Here is a 20,872-nt window from a genome sequence, read left to right as displayed (position 1 = left end):
TATAGGACATTTTTAAGAGTCTTTTACAAATAAACACACTAGCGTGTCACCAATTCTAAGTATCCATATTCTTAACAAAACACTCCTGTTATCAGCAATGTACAAAATTTCAAATCTGTTCATTACTAATAGTTTTAACTATATACAGTAGCTCCTCAGTTCTTGTACTCTCCTGTTAGTAGCAGGTCATCACAATGTAAACAAACCAGTTGACCATTGGTGCTTATATTATAAAAGTACTTTTAGAACCATACTTTTTACACTTTTTTTTTCTTATGTTTAACTAGCTGCTTGGCATTACAGTAGCAATGCATTGGCCCTAGGGCCGTTAAATTAGGCAATAGCTCTGTTACACTGTAAGGCGCAAGTCCAGATTCTTTAGTGTCACTTTTTTAAATTCTATTTATTTCTGTTAAGTATATTAAAAAATCATATATGAATGCTTATATATAAAAAAGTTTATTTGTGCATATTCAAATATAGTTTAAAAACGCTGTGAGGTAACTCTCACTATAGCAAGGAAGTCATTAATATGCTGTTATTGTTTTACTCTGTTAAACTTTAATACATTTGTCAGGTCATGGCACTGATGAGCAAAAGTGCAGAACATTGTTTGGCTTTTGCCTTCAAAAAATGTAATGCACTTAATGCTTCCTCCCTCCAATATATAAAGCATTGAAGTTCTAATGATTCATATACTGTTGGTTAAAAGTTGCATGTGAACAATAAAGATTTTAAATAAATGTGGCAGACATCACTTCATATCCATTTAAAAGCTGGATCTCAGATTCTCTAAGCACATTTCTCACTACCCCTTTCTTCCTGTGATGCAAAAAAGAAGCCCAAGTAGTTCAAACGTGAAAAGCTTAGTCATTAATAAGCATTCAGTTGCAACAACCAAGAAAGCGTTGCTATATGTTGTTTCACTACATGCAAGTTGTACTGAGCTTTTGAATAACTGGTACAAGTCGCGTATTTTCTGTTGCTTTTTGTTCTAAATCATTCTTCTGCTTGTTTCTGTTTATCTCTCTCCTGCTTATGGGCATTTCCTTCCTGAAACTGACTATTTCAAACAGAAGACTGTCACCATTAAACATTTGTGCAATAACATCAAATCAATTAATTGTGCAGGCTTTTTATCTAGGTGTAGTGGGATGACATATTTATTAGGTATTCAACTTTGTATCATTTTGGCTGCTTTAAAAATGAAGATCAGCATTTTTTTATGTAGCAACATGATTGTGACCTTTCTAATGTTAATAATTATTCAACAACACTTGGCAAGAAATGCTGCATCCTGCACTCATTCAGGAATGAACTATAAATTCATGGCCTGTCTGATTTTGTTTTTTTGCATTGGGGGTTTATTGAATCCTACATATCCATTTGCTTTATATCCCAGCATGCAGTGAAATAGAGCACACATACAGCGCTCCACGATACATGAATTAACCCATAATCTGTAATCAAACAATGAATTAATATTTCACATTATTTGTGTAATTTACTCTGCACTATTGATGCCTTAAAATACAGTAAATGCAACAACTCGTATGTCCCAAATTAATGCGGGATAGGCAGGGTTGGCTCTATTAGTAGACTCCCATGTTTTAAAAACCAATATCGTATTTAAGACTATCACTTTGTACTTGTATGTTCTCATTATTACAAATGAGGTGATCTGTAATTCTTGCTTTAAGGAGTTTTGTTGTACATCAGATGCAGTACACACACACACACACACACACACAGCAGACTGACATTGCTCCAGATGTGTCCCCTTTTGCAATGATAGTGTGCATGTACAGGGCAGCTTAAACATAGCTTTTTGCTGTTGTTTTTTTTTTTGGGATTTGGCGATCTTGCACATTATAAAGATCATCTCTGTTTTGTACACCTTTTTTCATATTCTTTGATCTTGCTTGATCCTGTTCAATGTTCTGATTTATCACAGTCTATTTAACAGCCAAAATACTGCAATAATCACCATGGCTCTGCCCATGTTCCATTACAGGCTAGGACTGCGTTAAGACATTTTGTCAGTGTAAAACAACCTGATGTCTTCCTGCACAGCGTCCTAATAGAGATAAAGAAATGACCTGTGCTAAAGCAATCATTTTATTGTTTTTTGTGAAGGCTAGACAGACGCAGTGAGCCCCAGAAAAGGAAAAGGAGCAAGAAAAGGGGGAAATTAAGGACTAAAATTAGTGGTATGTTGCGGACACCCATGCCGACCAGCTCCAGATACGGTTCACAGCAGTTTGATACTTCTTTACTTTTAATTGTAGTTTTATGCAGGCTGGGTTAGCTGTGCTTGCATTTATACCATGTTCTAGCTGAGTTACAGTTAAACATACTTAATTTTAATAAACCATCTCTGCATAAGTAAAACTATACACAAACAGTGGCACATAAATACATGTAGATTAATTTTTCAACTTGAGCTTAGTCACTGATGCAACTCAACCCTTACCCATACTAATTTATTATTAAGAACATATAAACTGACCAAGTATTACAGAAGTCATGTGTATAGTTGTACTTCATTTAAAATAACAGTACACATTTGCCGTAAGCAACATTTTTAAAGGTGCACAGCATCAGACGTTGTGAAGTTAGCAATCATTCAAAGTCACTCTCTTCACAGGAGGATAAGTACAATTGAAAAGTAATGTCTGTCTGTTTTAGAATGGAAATTGGCAGGTGTGACTCTTATACTTCAAAAATGCATAATTTGCACTGCTGAAAACCATATTACCTGAGGTATATTTAAAAATCTTTACATTCACATATACCATATACAGCAGGGTTCTTCTTGCTGCAGGTTTTAATCCAAATCAGCTTCTTTTTTAGTTGGATTTCTGCAGTAATTAAAAGAATGCTTCACTCAAAGTGATATTTTTTAAATGTTACTTACCCCATGTAGGTTATTCTGCGAAAAAAAATTATCTCATATTTCTGTGAAGAACAAACGTAACATTGTTTCTAATAGAATGAGTGTCTATGGAAACAACTGCTAGACAACAATAAACAATATCAAAAATGCCCATGAAAAAAATCTAACATTACTCATGTCACATAATCCACATGTCAAGTCATCTTGTCATATGCTCACAAAGGGCAAATTGCATGCATTTTTTGTTTAAATATTGATTAATAAATACTGTACTTCTAGAAAATCAAAGCAGTGTACACAGAGGGAATATGTTCACACTGGAACAAACTTTTGAATTGAAGACAGGATTCTTGATCAGTGAATGAGGCAAAAGGTTGCTCTTCAATTCGAAAGCTCAAAACCAAATGGGGTAAATAACAAAAATGTTTAGAGCAGGGGTGGCGAACTCCAGGCCTGGAGTGCTGCAGTGGCTACAGGTTTTCATTCTAACCCTTTTCCTAATCAGTTTTCTTAACCAGTTTTCACTGCTAATTAACCATTTTCCCCATCACTTTAATAGCCCTGTTAGAAGAGTTCAGCCCTCTGAATTGATTCCTTTCTTCATTAAATGACAGCCAAGCAGAAATGAGATATGAAACGAGCTAACTTTGGACTGTGGGAGGAAACCGGAGCGCCCGGAGGAAACCCACGCAGACACGGGGAGAACATGCAAACTCCACGCAGGGAGAACCAATTTCACTCCCATCACTTTCCTAATGAGAAGCCAATTCTTGCTGTTAATTAAACCCGTTATTTAATTCCATGGCTGTTGCTTCTCTCATTCTGCCACAGCACACATTTTGAAAACTGTTGTTTTTCTGTTCTTTGTAAGAGCACCGTCAAAATGTTTTGGTGTCCTGAGAGATCAACCTTACCAAGACCATCACCTCTCTGTAATTTCAGATATTGTGCGATGGGCACAGTGGATCTGGTCATGTGGTGGCTTGTTTTGTGTCTCATTATTGTTTGGCTGCTAATTAAAGAAAAATAAACAACTATGGGGCCGGAGTCAAGTTAATTAAAAGAAATAATCAGCAGGAAAAACTGGTCACTAATTAAGAAGATGGTAAGAATGAAAACCTGCAGCCACTGCGGCACTTGAGGCCTGGAGTTCGCCACCCCTGGTTTAGAGTATTTCATTAAGCAAGCTATTGTGTTTTTTGCACCAATTCAGAAATTTTTCGTGAATGAAGTATGAGCTTAGAGGTATAGGGTTTTTTTTTTTTTTTTTTTACTTTTAGTATTTTGTTCTTCATAATTTGTTGATTATTTTTGCCATTATTTACTAATAAACACAAAAGAGGGCAATGCTAAAATAGTTGCCCTTTAGCAGTAGCGGTAGTGTTGTGTGTTGCAGTGTCTGTTATGCTTGTCGTTTGTCAGTATTCAGATACAATTAAGAGAGGAAACTTTACAGAAAGTGTATTAAAAAGAAAATGACAAAATGACACATCTAAATATATGGCAGAAACTGCAAGTATTTGTTTATGTGTAGAAAATTAAATTTATTTTTGTCTGTTGGTGCATCATGAGAAAACCACCACACCTAATTCAGCATAACAGTTACTTACAGTATATTCTAACTTATTGGCTACATAATTTTAGATTTTCTACATATAAAAATTTCTATGAAAAAATAAAAACCAAGACAACCACTCTAAAAGTTCCACTGGAACTTTGCACCTTTTAACCTCAATATCCCCAGAGTACAATGTCAAATCAAAGTAATTTTTTAACTTCAAAAGAATAAGAAATAATTGCATAACAAAACAATGCTAACTGCAGGTATTTATGTTGATCATAATAATTATTTAGAATTTTTAAATATTTAAGTACAAAATGTTCACCACTTAATGGTTAATTGTGTCAAAAATCTATTCCTTCTTTTCTGAATGCTTATTTTATGATGAACGATAAAGGCCCCTGTTCAGTTTTGCCCTATGGCAAATAATAAGTGAGCAAATGTGACAAGGTTTGTGTTTGAGTTGGAGTAATGAAAGTCTTTTGAGATGGAGTGAATGAGAGGAGGCAGACCTTCCATTTCTCAGTGATCAAATTGTATGTTTCAACTGCGGTGAATGATACAGTGTACCAAAACTGTGGTGCCTTTTACACAGTTAACTTTTCAGTATTATTACTGTGCTGTTCAGATAGTTTTTACTGTTCTGCAAATTATTCTCTAAATTTTACAATACGAATTTCACAGTCTTGATCTCTTGGGGGGGGGGAGGGGCTTAACAAGCACTATATGCTATGTAATTGTTAACATTTGAATGGCGGAAACAGTTTATTCACAAAACATATTTCATATGTGCAAGATGATTTACATGATGAGGAGGTCATTAACTGTCATATCTAGTTTTTATTCATATTACGTATGTAACATACATTTGTTATTCTTCTGGGTGAATGATTTATAAGTTTAAATCTAACACCAGTGGAAATTTATGAGTGCAAAATAAGAGAAGAATCTAGGACAGCTAATTACACAATGATATCAATTAAAGAAAATAACCTCAGTAACAGGTAAAAATGACTCACTGATTCTGAAACTGGTTGTAACAAATGTCTATAAGCCCTCAGGAACTCCCAAGACTGAACTTGACAATCGCTGATACAAAGAACCATAAACAGTCGCGCCACACTTGAAATGTATATTCTGTATTAATTTGAATTTCTCATTTACTATTTAAACATTTAACAGGTAGTTAAATAACCCTTCTTGCAGGACTGAGTCGTTTAAAACTTCAATACCTCTCTCATGGGTTTTGTTGAAATATGAAGCTTGTGCCATTCTGAGACCCAATTTATTCTCTAGTACTCACGACTCTGTGTCTTGAACTTGTCATTACTCTGCTCCATCCTGCACTCAGCAGGCATACCAATGCTTAAACTTCACCTTGAATTTGAGTTTCTCCTCTACGTTATGTTTCCTGCTTTTCCCATTCACTTGCTTTGAACAATTTTCTAAATCCTTAGAACTCTCTATTCATGTAAGAATTAAAATGAACTCTTTTGAGCTTCATTTTTCATCTGTGCATGCACACTTTCCTTCATGGTGTACTACCACTATTTATTTACTAAATAATAATTTTTCTTTGATAGTCGTCTCTCTCTTTTTTTTTTTTTCACTATATCATTCAGGATGCATAAACAAGATATTGCTGGAATGGTTTTAAGAATGTTGTTTTTGTTGAATGACAAAAGTCTGGTTTTTCATCCTTTTAAAGGACCATTCTAGACCTGTCAATATGCATGATGGCACATTAAGCATTAATATGAAAATCTAGGAAAGTTAATTACAATTAAAAAATGTTGAAAACAGTGTTTCAGATACTGTGCCAAACTTGATTAGCGGTGTAACTGTTTTGCAGCTTTTGTAAACAAGCAGTGTTCTTGCATCATGTGTCATTTTTTTAAACTGTAGTGATGTAAAATTGTCCTCTCACGTCTGACATGCCTCATGATGAATTATCAGTTGTTTAATATTTCTTAATAGCTAATTTAGCCTTTGTGACATCTGCTAATATGTTTTGTATAGTGATGCTAGTAGGGCCTGGCCAAATATGCAGTTGTGTTTCTTATTGGATGGCCATTTTTTCTGTCTCTGCCTTGAAAGTGTTTTTGGCAGCTGTTCATAGCTTTCAGATTCAACAACTTGTCTGCTGGTCTGTCTGAGAGAAGAGAGAAAAGTGACATATTACAGAAAATATCAATGCATTACTATTTGACTGTACAGTATTGTTATTGCTTGGACTCAACACACATTTTTAAAATTTTGCCAAAACAAAGTTAAAAAATTCACCCAAAAGCCACATTTTTGACAGGTACCCAATCTAAAGCAGGATTCTAATTGCAGTTACCTACCAAATGCCCAGTTATGGGTGTTGAAATATTATATTCTGTTTTTGATCTTTTACTGTCTGCTAAAAGAATATTTCATAATGATACTGAAAATTATAAAGGGAGACATCCACATCATTTCCCTAAATACTTGTAAATGCTGCAATAATTCCCATTGGTTTCCATTAAAAATAAGTATGTTGTGGCTGTGTAGTAACATTTTTTTTTACAAAGTTTACACTTCCAGAAAAAAGAGAAGAAGGTTATGGGAATCAGTCTTTCATTCAGATCCAGTTTCAGTTGAAGCATATAAATCTGTAACATTCTAAAAAGGTGTTCATGCCTCAGTCGTCCAGTTGTTTTAAAGCTTGTTTTTTGAAGTTAAAATGCCAGTCTGTCTTCTCCCATCTCTATTACATACTGTAATAAAGGAAAGGCTCCTCAGGCTGTTTACACTGAGTTGATGGGCTGCTCACACTGAAGCAGTGATTTCTGTCTGTATATTTGCCTAAATGGATTCAGCCTACGTAAAATTAGGGTGTATCCCAGTTCAGTTTAAATTCAGTTTTCTCTGGTAAGTCTAAGTTAGTTTCAACTTTTTCTAACAAATATTTCATTATGAGTAGAAAGGAACAAATCTTGGATTAAACTAATATGTGCATCTTAGGAAAAGGGTAAGAGAACATTTCTAAGGGATTTTAAAGTCCACCACAGTGCAATAACATTGAATATAAAGGAATGGAGAAAACCGTCATGTGTGCAAGAAATCGTTCTAAGGTAGGTAGTTACCTGTGAATGTTGCATTTAGTGGTTCTTAATGCAGCATAGTAGTTGGTGCCAGATGTCCTGGGATCATGAATGGTAACCCTACTGTGGTTTTCATGCATCAACTGCCCACTCCCTTCAAACATCATGCAGATAGTAAAGCTGCGGTCAGAAAGAGATGGTAGCTTAAAGACGTTATTGATGTCTGTCTCTGCGTGAGAGGCAACTTTCTGTTCATTTATAACTTGTCAAGTTATGCTTCTATCAGTGAAAAATGAAAAAGTTGTCACTTTACTGGGATAAACAATACAAAGACTTGATGTTGCCGGACTGGAATGGTCTGATGAATGGCAGTTTCTACAGATTTACTCTACATGTTTTTCCAGGAAGTGTAAAACATTTCATAGGTTACTGGATGTGTCTAGTTGGGTGTCAGTACTGCAGACTACTGTGATGGTATAATTTTTCTATCAGAATGTTTCTAGGACATATAATTTTGTCCTTTGGTTAGAGTATAGTACTTTTGGAATGATGCATATGTGTGAATATCTGTTTTCTGTAGTCTGCGCTTTGTATTAAAAGTTCTGTGAGGTAAAGTATAACTGTGACTTAATGTTAAAAGGCTAATTTTAGTATTGACTTTAAACTTTACTCAAGGCCAGTGTGACATTTTAAGAACTTTTATGTGGTCATACTTCGCTGTAGTTGTGGTACTTGCTGTCCTTGTTTTGGTTTAATTGTGAGGAAGTATTTGAATGATTTGTATAGCTTGAAAATAAAACACGGACAGCTGTTTGTTATGCTTAATTAAAATGAATGAGCTCCTTTTTCTATCGTGTTGCATAATACCCAGTTGCCTAAACTTGGCAGTACTTTCAAAGTCTGGAAGGAAATATTAAACAACTAATATTTAAATTGGCATTAAAGAGAAGCCCATCATTTTGCGTGATTATAACCAAATTTAAGGTTCTTCCTCATTACTTTTTTTTGCTATTTACTAAGATACTAGCTATTAAAATACCTTCTTTCTGGTGGAGCTCCTGCCTTCACTGCTCTTCAACACCTCTACCCTGATTTTTGCACGATTCTTTCCATGAGGCTCCACTCATTCTCATCTGCCTCGTTCACTGCCTAGATATTTTGCGCCACGCGCTGCACATTACATCTCATTTGGATTTCAGAGGTGACACGATCTGCTTCACTTTTCTGAACTCTGTGAGACTTATTTGTATGCACTGCTATTTGTTATTAAAATTAATAAAATCCAAAAAAAAAAAAGAAGAATACTGACAGTAGCCATGTCTGCTACTGGCGGAGCAGCATCTCTGAAGTGCTAGCAGGCACAGGAAGTGCTCTCTGTCCATGACCCCTTTTCTCCCTTTATGACCAGATGATAACCCCAATAATTTTGCTACATAGCATTTCTTTTCTTGAGCATCTATCATCATTATAATTTGCATTTAAACTTATAAAGGTATTGCTGTGTGTTTTTGGGTAAGTTATATTTTATAAAAAAAAATATTGTAGCTACAGCATGCACAAAATAAGTTACTACTCGTATAATAATTTTGCATTCTACAATTTAGACAATTTAATGAAAGACAACTGTTTTGTGCAAGAAAGTTGCACAACCACAGCACTCTAGTAGATTCTTACTTGAGTTTACTCATACACCATAGTGCATCTTGTGCAGATTTTGTTGTAAAGGGGTTTAATTCTTGGAGGATTCTTTAACTATGGTAATGTTGTACTTTTGGAATCTTAACATATTGAAACCAGTTTGATAAGTAGCAAGTAAACCAACTAAGAACAGTAAGAGTCTAACTAAATGATCAGACCTATGTAGTGAAGTGCAGTGGTCAGTTATATCAAAAAATGGGGTTAAGATTAAAAGCATTATGACTGTTGTATTTCAGTTATAAAATGTTATTAATAATATACCACAAATTAAGACTGTTTCTGTGTTTTGGCCAGGGAGGAAAGCCAGATTAAAAATGTGATCAGTCCTATTCATTTATGATAAAATATGAACTACAGAGTTGTCCCTTTTGCTGAGGATAGGGTGATGTGCTATCATCCTGTCACATTGCCTACGTCAATCTCACCCCAAAAATGAAAATGAAGTTGTCCCATTTTATCGTGCAGATACTTTTGAAAAGTTCTCAAGGTTTCCGCTTCTACCATATGACTTTGCTCCAGATTCTCTTGACCATTTAAAAAAAAAAATGCTTCCTGAATTCCCTCTTGAACTCGCTTCCTTTTAATTTCCACTTGTGTGCTCCAGTACATTATTCAGAATGTCACTGAAAGAATTCAGCTGAATCAACTTTAATGTATGCCTTGGAGTATTTTGTGAATTTGAATTGGTTTCCCTTGTAGATATCTTTGTTCAAGCATAAATTTGATTCATTTTCTTATCCTGTCAGAGTCTGACATACACTTCACGTGTGGAATGCACTTGGTTGCTCATGTTTGCTCGGTTTCTAAAGCTTCCATGACCTTTTACTGTTGTAACTTGAGCTCTCCACAGTACTGCTAATGCGCCCTCACTAGTGCATTGTAGAGTGCTGAGTATAGCCTCACTTGATTTATATTATGATGCAGCTTTGCATTTTGTCTTTTTCAATAGTGTCTGTAAATTATTTGGAAGATAAGAATGTTGGAAAGAAACCAAAACCTGTAAATGACTTTTTCGTAGGTTGCTTCTCATGTTTCTTGTAGGACAGAGTTGCCCATTTTTTAATCCATTAATAGTGTCTCTTTTGCCTGTATGATGCACATCTACACATTAAACTGCTTTTTCTAATTATTTGCACAGTCATAAGGGTTGTCCAGGGTTTTTAAATTTTTTCTGTATTTGCTGACTCCTTGGTGTTTTTAATTTTTTTTTTTTCTTGTCACCTGTATAATTTGAGCTTCGGCAAAATATCAGCTTCATTTTTATTAATAGTAATTATGTAAAGTAATGGACCTACCACTTTAACATAGTGACCTTGTCCAAGGTGAAGTTTTCCATCTGTTAATCAACTTCCTAGGTTAGTAAGAAAGCACAGCTGAGAAAAACCTCTGTTATTAGTATTTCAGTTACAGACTGAGGCATTGTATAAAGCTACAATCCTGTCGCACACTTTTAAAGGGATTACGCATACACTTGGGTTAAATGCCTAAAATGTAACAATTAGCAGACTGCCTGGTATTATGTTATTTTAAGTGTTAGGTACTGCATGTGTCACTCCTGGAGGTTATAGCCTGTTATGTCAGTTTTATATTTTTTTTATTTATGGTATAAAGATCTTACTACCTGCTGTTATGTACCGGTAGTTCAGTCATAGCACTCCCCTCTTTTCTCTGTTTTACCACATTTATAATGAATGAATTTGCAATCCAGAATTAGGCAAAAAACCTCCAGTTTTAAGCGCCATTCCTCAATGTATTAACCTAAATACATTATAATGTACATGCAGAGAACATTTAACTTAATGAATGCAACCATTGTTTATACTAATTTAAAAACAAAGTATTATAACTGAATACTCTCTCTCTGATGCTTTAATTCACTTAAATTATTGCTTAATTGTATTCAAGTAATAACAGTTAAAAAAAACAATTGCAAGAGATATCAAAAGTTACATTTTGTTGTTTGATTTTATTGTATTTTATTGTGGACAATATTTAACTCATATGGGACAAATTTCAGCTTAAACTATTTTGCATGACAAATATTTGGAAAGAGATTTTTGTGCATTGATATCTGTAGTGAGAAATAGAAAGTCAAAAACCTAAGAGTCTTTCAATAGTGTGCTTGTGAACCTTTTGGCACCCGTCTTAATGACCTAGATGCACAGTATGTATGATATGATTGAAATTTTGGGGTGCAGCAGTCTATAAAGTATTTTATTAATGGCGACATAATTTTTTTCAAAAATGGAAATGTTGCCCTTGTTTTACATTTGTAATCATTTTCATGATGTTTAAATAGTACTGTACTGTGCACTGAAAGAAACTTGTCACAATTAAGGTCTGTAGCAGACAAGTTGCGTTAGATTTTCCATTTGGAAAATAAAATACGCTCTTGGGTATTGGATTTGAAAATTAGGATTAACTCGATTGTGGGGTGAAATTTTGTTATCAAATATCTTTATTCATTCATTGCATTAATGTTGGGGCTCAATGTGGTTAATTCAAAAATACCCACTGCAGCCTGTTAACTAATCCACAAAAAAAAAAAAAAAATTGACCTGTCACTTACCCCGACTGTGTTTATAATAATGGCTGAAAAGTATTTTAATATATTTATTTATTTATGTTTTAAAAAAGGGGAGAGTCAGGTGTTCAGTTCCAAAGCTGATTCCAGTTTGAGCCCCCTCCTCAGCCACTCATGAGAGGGTTTTCCAAAAGTGGTTCACTTAACAACATTTTAGCAAAAATACAGTTGTTTGGCATGTGGTGAACACGTGACTGGATATCTCACATTTGGATTAGCCGACCCAAATAAATAGTTTTTTTTCGTGGATATTGTGATATTGTTTGCTCTTTGAAGCTTATTGTGTTAGGAACTTTATCTCATCCTCAAGAACCTGGGGTTAAAAATATTTCTTGCTCATTACTACAAGCAACATAGGGTTAGAGATAAAAAGAAAATTATAATTTTTAGGTGGAGTGTTCCTTTAAACTCCGCAGGCATTTGGTGCTGTTTCCTTTTGATTACTTTGTTACAGATCACAGTGGGTTTCTGGGTAGCTGACTTTGTTCAGCTATAGCTTTCTCAATACAAGTAGTGTTAAACAAGGCTGGCCACGATGGCATAAGTAAATGTCATATTTTGTTAGTAGTAGAAAATGGAATGGAAGCAATGACCATGTTTTTGAGCATTTTCTTCTGCTCACAAATATTAGAGATTAAACAGTGATAAAAAGTCACCTTTAATCTGCTGATGAAGATCATTCCTTTTGCTGTATGTGTCTACAATATATACCAGTTGGAAATTTCTTTAGTCTCATTGCAGACATGTATATGTTTTTGTTTCCCATTTGTGATATGCAGGATGGCAGCCACAGTGTTTGTACAGCCACTAGATCTAGTGAAGAACCGCATGCAGCTGAGTGGGGAAGGTGTAAAGACCCGCGAATATAAGACCAGCTTCCATGCAGTGGCAAGCATTCTGAGAAAGGAAGGCATACGTGGCATCTACACTGGGTATGGAATGAACTCTCTGTTGATAATGCTCTTGGGAATGGACACGTGTTAATTGGCTAAGTTCAAAATGGTCAGGATGGGTGCTAGTTGCATAATTATTTTTTTGTCTTCATAATCTTATCAGGCTGTCCGCTGGTCTCCTTCGCCAAGCCACCTATACTACCACTAGACTTGGAATTTACACCATTCTTTTTGAGAAGATGACTAGTGCCGATGGGAAGCCACCTTCATTTATCATGAAAGCATTGATTGGCATGACTGCAGGAGCCACAGGTGCATTTGTTGGAACACCTGCAGAAGTAGCGCTAATCCGTATGACATCTGATGGCAGGTGAGGAAGGTAACCTTATGTCTCATTTGTATTGGAATGGCCCAGACACTGTCAGTCACCTAATTTTATTTATTATTACAATACAATTTTTATTAGGTATTTAATAATGCACAAATCTCACTATACAAAGTGTACTAGGTCTGTTAGCATTTTTTTCTGATAAATATCCCATGGCAGTACTGCTTGTTAACATCAAGAAGCATTAAGCTATTAAATTTTGTGTGAAATATTACAAATGTGCAACAGAACCATATAAAAAGAAAGTTTGTGAATATACATTTTTATCTGGGGCTCTTGTTCTTGATTGGCTCAAATCCTTATTTTATCTAAAATTGTCAAAAATGGATATTCTACCATAACAATGCACCATTCAATATATGTTATCTGCTATAATGCCTCTGGCATCCAAACACATACAAATGCTTCTGCTACCACCACATACACCAGATCTGTTATTGTGTGACTGTTTTCTCTAGGGATGGTCTGATTTTTCAGCCACCAATGAAAACTGGGCAAATTTCACAACCAAAGTCTTTACCAATCACAAAAACAATCGTTAAGAAAACTGCTTTAATTCAGACCTTTTCATTTTGTCATTTAATTAAAGTGGGATATTGTTTGTCTTAGTTTGGACAGAAAACTTGTATTAAGCACAGCAGTTTACATTTTTAATTGGAAAAATTTGAAATTGCTGCTTAAGTTTAAAAAAAAAAAAAAAAAAAAAAACCACAGGCATGTTACCTTAACAGCAATATGTATCTTTTACTTGTAAACTTGATAAGCTTGTGTCTTCTTGATAAACATCTTACAAACATTTCATATATTTGCGTCTTGTTTAAAGAGTTTTACTGTATTTATTATTTGTTGTGTGCTATATAGAAAGTTTAGTAAGGAAAAAAATACTAAATTATTGAAATGGTAAATTCATATTTATAATTACACCTAAAGACTTACAAATGTCTAGCTGGTAAACAGCAGAAAAAAATAAATAATTGCATAAATATAGTAAATGTATATTTTAACAGCAAAAAAGGTTGTAGTGCAATTAATGATTACAAATTTTTAAAAACCTATAACTGCATGTATGTCTACATTTAAGCAGTGTTTAATTTGCAGTATTAATTGTGTGTGTGTGTGTGTGCGTGTGTGTGTGTGTGTGTGTGTGTGTGTGTATATATATATAATATATATATGTTATTTATTAGTAAGAAAGGTTAGAAAAAAAATCAGTTTGCTGAAGAATCATCATCGCCATCTTTCTCTGACAAATTGAGAAACCTCTTAATTTTAATTGAAACATGTTCATTCAAAGAAAAACAAAGCCCTCATCAAGAAATAAATATTTTCACAAAAACACATGTGCCTTAATCATTGGCACACTTGGAAATTAATGTGAAACATTGTAACTGAAGCAAATTTCCCATTTAAATTGGACATTGTAAGTTGACTGGAGTGTATAGGAACTTTCCAGCTGAAATCAATGACTTCCTTAACTGGAATACACATGTGAGGAAACAGAACCAAATATCCTTAGTCAACCATCATCATGGCAAAGAAAAGAGAGCACTCAATTCAAATGAGGGAGAAGTGTGTTGCCCTTCATAACTCGGGGGGGAATGGTTATAAAAAAAAAAAAAACACTACTCGCCTGAAAATGCCCATTTCTACAGCTAGGGCAATAATCAAAAGGTTTTCATCCACTGGAACTGTGACAAACTTGCCTGGAAGAGGACTCAAGTTTATTTTACCCCCATGTACAGTGGGAAGGATGGTAAGTGAGTCAATAATATCTCCAAGGATTACTGTTGGGGAATTGCAAGAAAAAGTAATATCCTGAGATTATCAAGTCTCCATTGCCGCGGGGGATGCACAAACCATTGTGTTTCTTCACGCCGGTCCCAAGCCCGGGTAAACGGGGAGGGTTACATCAAGAAGGGCATCCATACTGTTAGCCAACAGGGTGCTGGCGGAAATTGGACTACTATTGGCCAAAGAAGAAGAGGGGGGAGATGTGTCCGTGGGCAGGAGGAGAGGAGGATGTTAAAGAGGGTGGAACTGAGGATAGGAACTTTGAATGTTGGCAGTTTGACTGGTAAGAGGAGAGAGTTAGCAGATATGATGGAGAGAAGGAAGGTTGATATATTGTGCGTTCAAGAGACTAAATGGAAGGGGAGTAAGGCCAGGTGGATTGGAGGTGGATTCAAATTGTTCTATCATGGCGTGGATAGGAGGAGAAATGGAGTAGGGGTTATTCTGCAGGAACAGTATGTCAAGAGTGTTTTGGAGGTGAAAACAATGTCAGACAGAGTAATGATTAGTCATTTTCCAACCCGCTACATCCTAATTGGAGGTGTGATGATGAATGTTGTTAGTGCATATGCCCCACAAGTTGGGTGTGCGATGGATGAGAGAGAAGATTTTTGGAGTGAGTTGGTTGAAGTGATGAACAGTGTACCCAAGGGACAGAAAGTGGTGATTGGAGCAGATTACATTGGGCATGTTGGTGAAGGGAACAGTGGAGACGAGGAGGTGTTGGGTAGGTATGGTGTCAAGGAAAGGAATGAAGAAGGTCAGAGGATAGTGGATTTTGCCAAAAGGATGGACATGGCAGTGGTGAATACATATTTTAAGAAGGGAGTTACATAGGGTGACGTACAAGAGTGGAGGAAGATGCACACGGGTAGATTATATCCTATGCAGAAGAGTCAATTTGAAGGAGATTGAAGACTGGAAAGTGGTGGCAGGGGAAAGTGTAGTTAAGGAGCCTAGAATGGTGGTCTGTAGGATGATGTTGGAGATCAAGATGAGGAAGAGAGTGAGGGCAAAGCCAGGGATCAAATGGTGGAAGTTGAAAAAGGAAGACTGCAAGGTTGAGTTTAGGGAGAAGGTGAGACAGGCTCTGGGTGGTAGTGAAGAATGATCAGACAGTCGGGAAACTACAGCAGATGTAGTAAAGGTGACAGCAAGAAGGGTGCTTGGCATGACATGTGGACAGAGGAAGGAGGAAAAGGAAACCTGGTGATGGAATGGGGAAGTACAGGAGAGTATACAGTGGAAGAGGATGGCAAAGAAGAAGTGAGATAGTCGGAGAGATCCAGAAAGTAGACAAGAGTACAAGGAGATAAGGAGCAAGGTGAAGAGAGAGGTGGCGAAGGCTAAAGAAAAAGCGTATGATGAGTTGGACACTAAGGAGGGAGAAAAGGACCTGTACCGATTAGCTAGACAGAGAGACCGAGCTGGGAAAGATGTGCAGCAGGTTTAGGGTAATAAAGGATAAAGATGGAAATGTACTCACAAGTGAGGAGAATGTGTTAAGCAGATGGAAATAGTACTTTGAGAGGCTGATGAATGAAGAGAACGAGAGACAGAAGAGGTTGGATGATGTGGAGATAGTGAATCAGGAAGTGCAACGGATTAGCAAGGAGGAAGTAAGGACACCTATAAAGAGGATGAAAAATGGAAAGGCCGTTGGTCCAGATGACATACCTGTGGAAGCATGGAGGTGTTTAGGAGAGATGGCAGTGGAGTTTTTAACCAGATTGTTTAATGGAATCTTGGAAAGTGAGAGGATGCCTGAGGAGTGGAAAAAAAGTGTACTGGTGCCGATATTTAAGAATAAGGGGGATGTGCAGGACTGTAGTAACTACAGGGGGATAAAATTGATGAGCCACAGCATGAAGTTATGGGAACGAGTAGTGGAAGCTAGGTTAAGGAGTGAGGTGATGATTAGTGAGCAACAGTATAGTTTCGTGCCAAGAAAGCGCACCACAGATGCGATGTTTGCTCTGAGGGTGTTGATGGAGATGTATAGAGGAGGCCAGAAGGAGTTGCATTGCATTTTTGTGGACCTGGAGAAAGCCTCGAGAGGAGTTGTGGTATTGTATGAGGAAGTCGGGAGTGGCAGAGAAGTATGTAAGAGTTGTACAGGATATGTACGAGGGAAGTGTGACCGTGGTGAGGTCAGCCATAGGAGTGATGGATGCATTCAAGGTGGAGGTGGGATTACATCAGGGATCGGCTCTGAGCCCTTTCTTATTTGCAGTGGTGATGGACAGGTTGACAGATGAGATTAGACAGGAGTCCCCGTGGACTATGATGTTTGCTGATGACATTGTGATCTGTAGCAATAGTAGGGAGCAGGTTGAGGAGACCCTGGAGAGGTGGAGATATGATCTAGAGAGGAGAGGAATGAAGGTCAGTAGAAACAAGACAGAATACATATGTGTAAATGAGAGGGAGGTCAGTGGAATGGTGAGGATGGAGGGAGTAGAGTTGACAAAGGTGGATGAGTTTAAATACTTGGGATCAACAGTACAGATTAATGGGGATTGTGGAAGAGAGGTGAAAAAGAGAGTGCAGGCAGGGTGGAATGGGTGGAGAAGAATGTCAGGAGTAATTTGTGACAGACGGGTATCAGCAAGAGTGAAAGGGAAGGTCTACAGGATATGGGTTGGAGACTGGCACTGACCAGAAACCAGGAGACAGAGCTGGAGGTAGCAGAGTTAAAGATGCTAAGATTTGCTTTGGGTTTGACAAGGATGGACAGGATTAAAAATGAGTACATTAGAGGGTCAGCTGAAGTTGGGAGACAAAGTCAGAGAGGCAAGATTGCACTGGTTTGGACATGTGCAGAGGAGAGATGCTGAGTATATTGGGAGAAGGATGTTAACTATAGAGTTGCCAGGCAAGAGGAAAAGAGGAAGGCCTAAGAGAAGGTTTATGGATGTGGTGAGAGAGGACATGCTGGTGATGGGTGTAACAGAACAAGATGCAGAGGACAGAAAGATATGGAAGATATGTGGCAATCCCTAATCGGGAGCAGACAAAAGAAGGAGAAGATCAAGTCTCCAGAACCACCATCAGATGGCATCTCCATGCCAACAGATTATTTGAAAGGTATGCCAGAAAGAAATCATTTCTGTGAGTTATCCACAAACGTACGTACCTGGAGTTTGTAAAACGTTACTACAACTTTGACTGGAACCATCTATGGTCTGATGAAACAAAAATTGAGCTTTTTGGCAATAAACATGCAAAGTGGGTTTGGTGTAAAAAGAAGGATGGCTATAATGACAAGTACCTTGTCCAAACTGTGAAATATGGTGGTGGTTCTATGATTTTGTGGGGCTCTGTTTCCTTCCAAGGCCCTGGAAACATAGTTAGGGTACATGGCATCATGGATTCCATGAAATATCAGGAGATTTTAAATCAAAGCCTCCACCAGGAAACTAAAATTGGGTCATCATTGGATCTTCCTGCAGGATAATGAACTGAAGCACATGTCCAAATCAACCCTGCAATGGTTAACTGACCACCTGATCAAAGTTCTGCCAGGGCCATCTCAGTCCCCCTGACCTGAACCCTATTGAAAACCTGTGGAGTGAACTGAAGAGGAGAGTTCACAGGAGAGTGCCCAGGACCCTGAATGATCTGGAGAGATTATGTAAAGAACAATGGTCTCAGATGCCGTGCTCTGTGTTCTACCAGCTTATGAAAGGTTACAAGAGAAGACTCCATGCTATTATATTGACAAAGTGAGGTTGTACAAAGTATTAATTGCAGGGGTGCCAGCAGTCGTGGCACATGTGTTTTTGTTAAAATATTTAATTCTTGATGAGGGCTTTGTTTTTCTTTGAGTGAACTTGTTTCAATTAAAAGTCCGATGTTTCTCATTTTTTCAGTGCAAGATGACAATAACGTTCTTTAGCAGTGATTTTTTTTTCCTAACCCTTCTTACTAATTTTTACAAGGGGTGCCAATAATAGTGGAGGGCACTATATATGTAATGTGTGTTTGTAGCTAGCAATCCAAAAAGGGAGAAAATGAATTGCGTATCTTCCTGAGCTTTTGACAACCTACCAGGTGTTGTCATCAGAGGAAAATGATTAGTCATTAAAGGCAGTATATAGGAAAGGGGGGGGGGGTATATCAGTAAGGTGGGGCTTGCATGGTGTTGGTCGTAAAGTCAGGAATAAAAAGCTGTTTATGATAATGTGATTCATGTTTTCCCCTTTGTGAATTATTAGCTACAAATATGCAAACTGTATCGAGATACATATATATATATATATATATATATATATATATATATATATATATATATATATATATATATATAATCTGTATCTATATTTGCATGTGTACAGTTAAACTATATTAATGACAAGTGGTGCTTCTTGTGCGAGCTCAATCCGAAGAAAGTAATGTTATGTTGGTGGTCTGGAATTGGTTTGAATACTAAAGATCTGATGTTGAGCAAACTAATACAAAAAGCACAGTTTACAAAAATATGATAGCAGTTAAAAGTGGCAGCGTATCCAATTTATTTCTGTCCTTGAAATAGAAACACTCAGCACAGGGGAACCAATGTGGGGATGCGCAGGACAAAGAAGGAGCCCCTGCTTCAGCATGCACCACAACGGCATGCTTCCTGCTATATATCCAGTTAGATTGTGTGTTGCCTTTAGGAAAAGACCATGCCTTAACTAGGGATGGGGGAAGAATATAGCAGAGGTGTACATTGTGCCTTGCTACAGTGGGAGAGAAGAATGAGCTGGCTGCCTGTTAGTCTCAGGACTCCTTGTCCTCAGACCACCTATCGGTCCATAGAGAATTTTTGGTGGTCCACAAAAATCAGGCATGGCATATGTTTTAGAGAAGTCAGTTCCAACTGCCAGTCCACAAAAAGGAGGTAAGTTATGGCGCCAGTGTGTAGCATTCTCCACTGTAAATAAATCCAGAGGCATGAAACCCCCAACTGATTGCTTTAATGATAATAAATGTAGACACACACAACTCCAAACTACCCTATCTTGCTTTTCAAAATAATTTTAGAAAATCCATAAAACTCAGTAAAGTTGGCCCACAAGTTGAAGAGGTTGATAACCACTGCTTTACAGACAAGTAACTCCCGAGAGCTGTAGTTGTAGCAAGGGGAAGAAGCTGGCTGATGGACTCAGCAAGTTAAACTCGATTTTATGATTGGTGGTGGGTATAACAGACTTGTATAAAAACAGTGAGGAGTATAAAATAGAAAAAGTTGTATGAAAAACTGCAGATTTTAGGAACGATGCCTGTAAGTCATGCTGCAAATGTACAAAAACCTTTCTTCACTGACAGTAAAGTATGCATGTGTGTGTATATATAAATACTGTATGTACAATATATGTGTGTATATACTCTATATATGTACATGTGTGTATATGTACAGTATCTGTGTATAGTAATAGTTTTGTATTTCTATTCTATTTGTGAAATGTGGACAACCTTCTCATATTGTGTGTGTGTTTTTTCTCTCAAGAATATTTTGAAATATTCAAAAATTTCATAAACTGTCAATAAATAAAAAAAAAAAAAAAAGTTTTATTTTTTTGCCATATCTCCCATGCCCATCATGAGCTATAAGCTATGTAAGCCCGTGCTGTAAAAAGCCTGGGGTCCTAGAAACTATTGAAATTGTCAGGAATAAAAACTGAAATGTAGAGATGTCAGGTAATTGAAAGGAACAACTCTGGGCTTCTCTCTCCTAGGTGGATTCATTTTGCCGACGTGCTCGTTTCGCTTGTGTAGCGGTGGGAGGAAAAGTTAACGGGATACCATTTTGCCGATGTTAGTGTTTAAGCGACTTTGTCTTTCTTGTGAGGTCTCATTTTGCTGACGTGCTAGCCTCACTTCTGTTTTTAGCAGCTAAGAGTTTTCATTTCCTCGGAGGTAGAACCCTTACCCCAATTCCACCTGTCACTTCTGGGCCGGACAGACACACACACTTCCACGCATAGACTTTTATATATAAGATAAGTGAG

General features: G+C 36.8%; 1 protein-coding gene across 1 annotated transcript in view; it reads left to right on the top strand.

Moving 5' to 3' along the window:
- Window positions 1-20,872, top strand: part of slc25a11 (solute carrier family 25 member 11) — a 38,475-nt gene that overhangs the window by 1,794 nt on the left and 15,809 nt on the right. Inside the window, exons 2-3 of the mRNA XM_028798150.2 lie at window positions 12,587-12,739; window positions 12,864-13,070. Of these exons, the coding sequence (XP_028653983.2) occupies window positions 12,587-12,739; window positions 12,864-13,070 (360 nt within the window). The remainder of the gene's footprint in view (window positions 1-12,586; window positions 12,740-12,863; window positions 13,071-20,872) is intronic.

Source organism: Erpetoichthys calabaricus, chromosome 3, assembly GCF_900747795.2.
Source record: "Erpetoichthys calabaricus chromosome 3, fErpCal1.3, whole genome shotgun sequence".
NCBI lineage: Eukaryota > Metazoa > Chordata > Cladistia > Polypteriformes > Polypteridae > Erpetoichthys > Erpetoichthys calabaricus.
The sequence above is the reverse complement of the archived record's forward strand: the minus strand, read 5'-3'. Positions and strand labels throughout refer to the sequence as shown.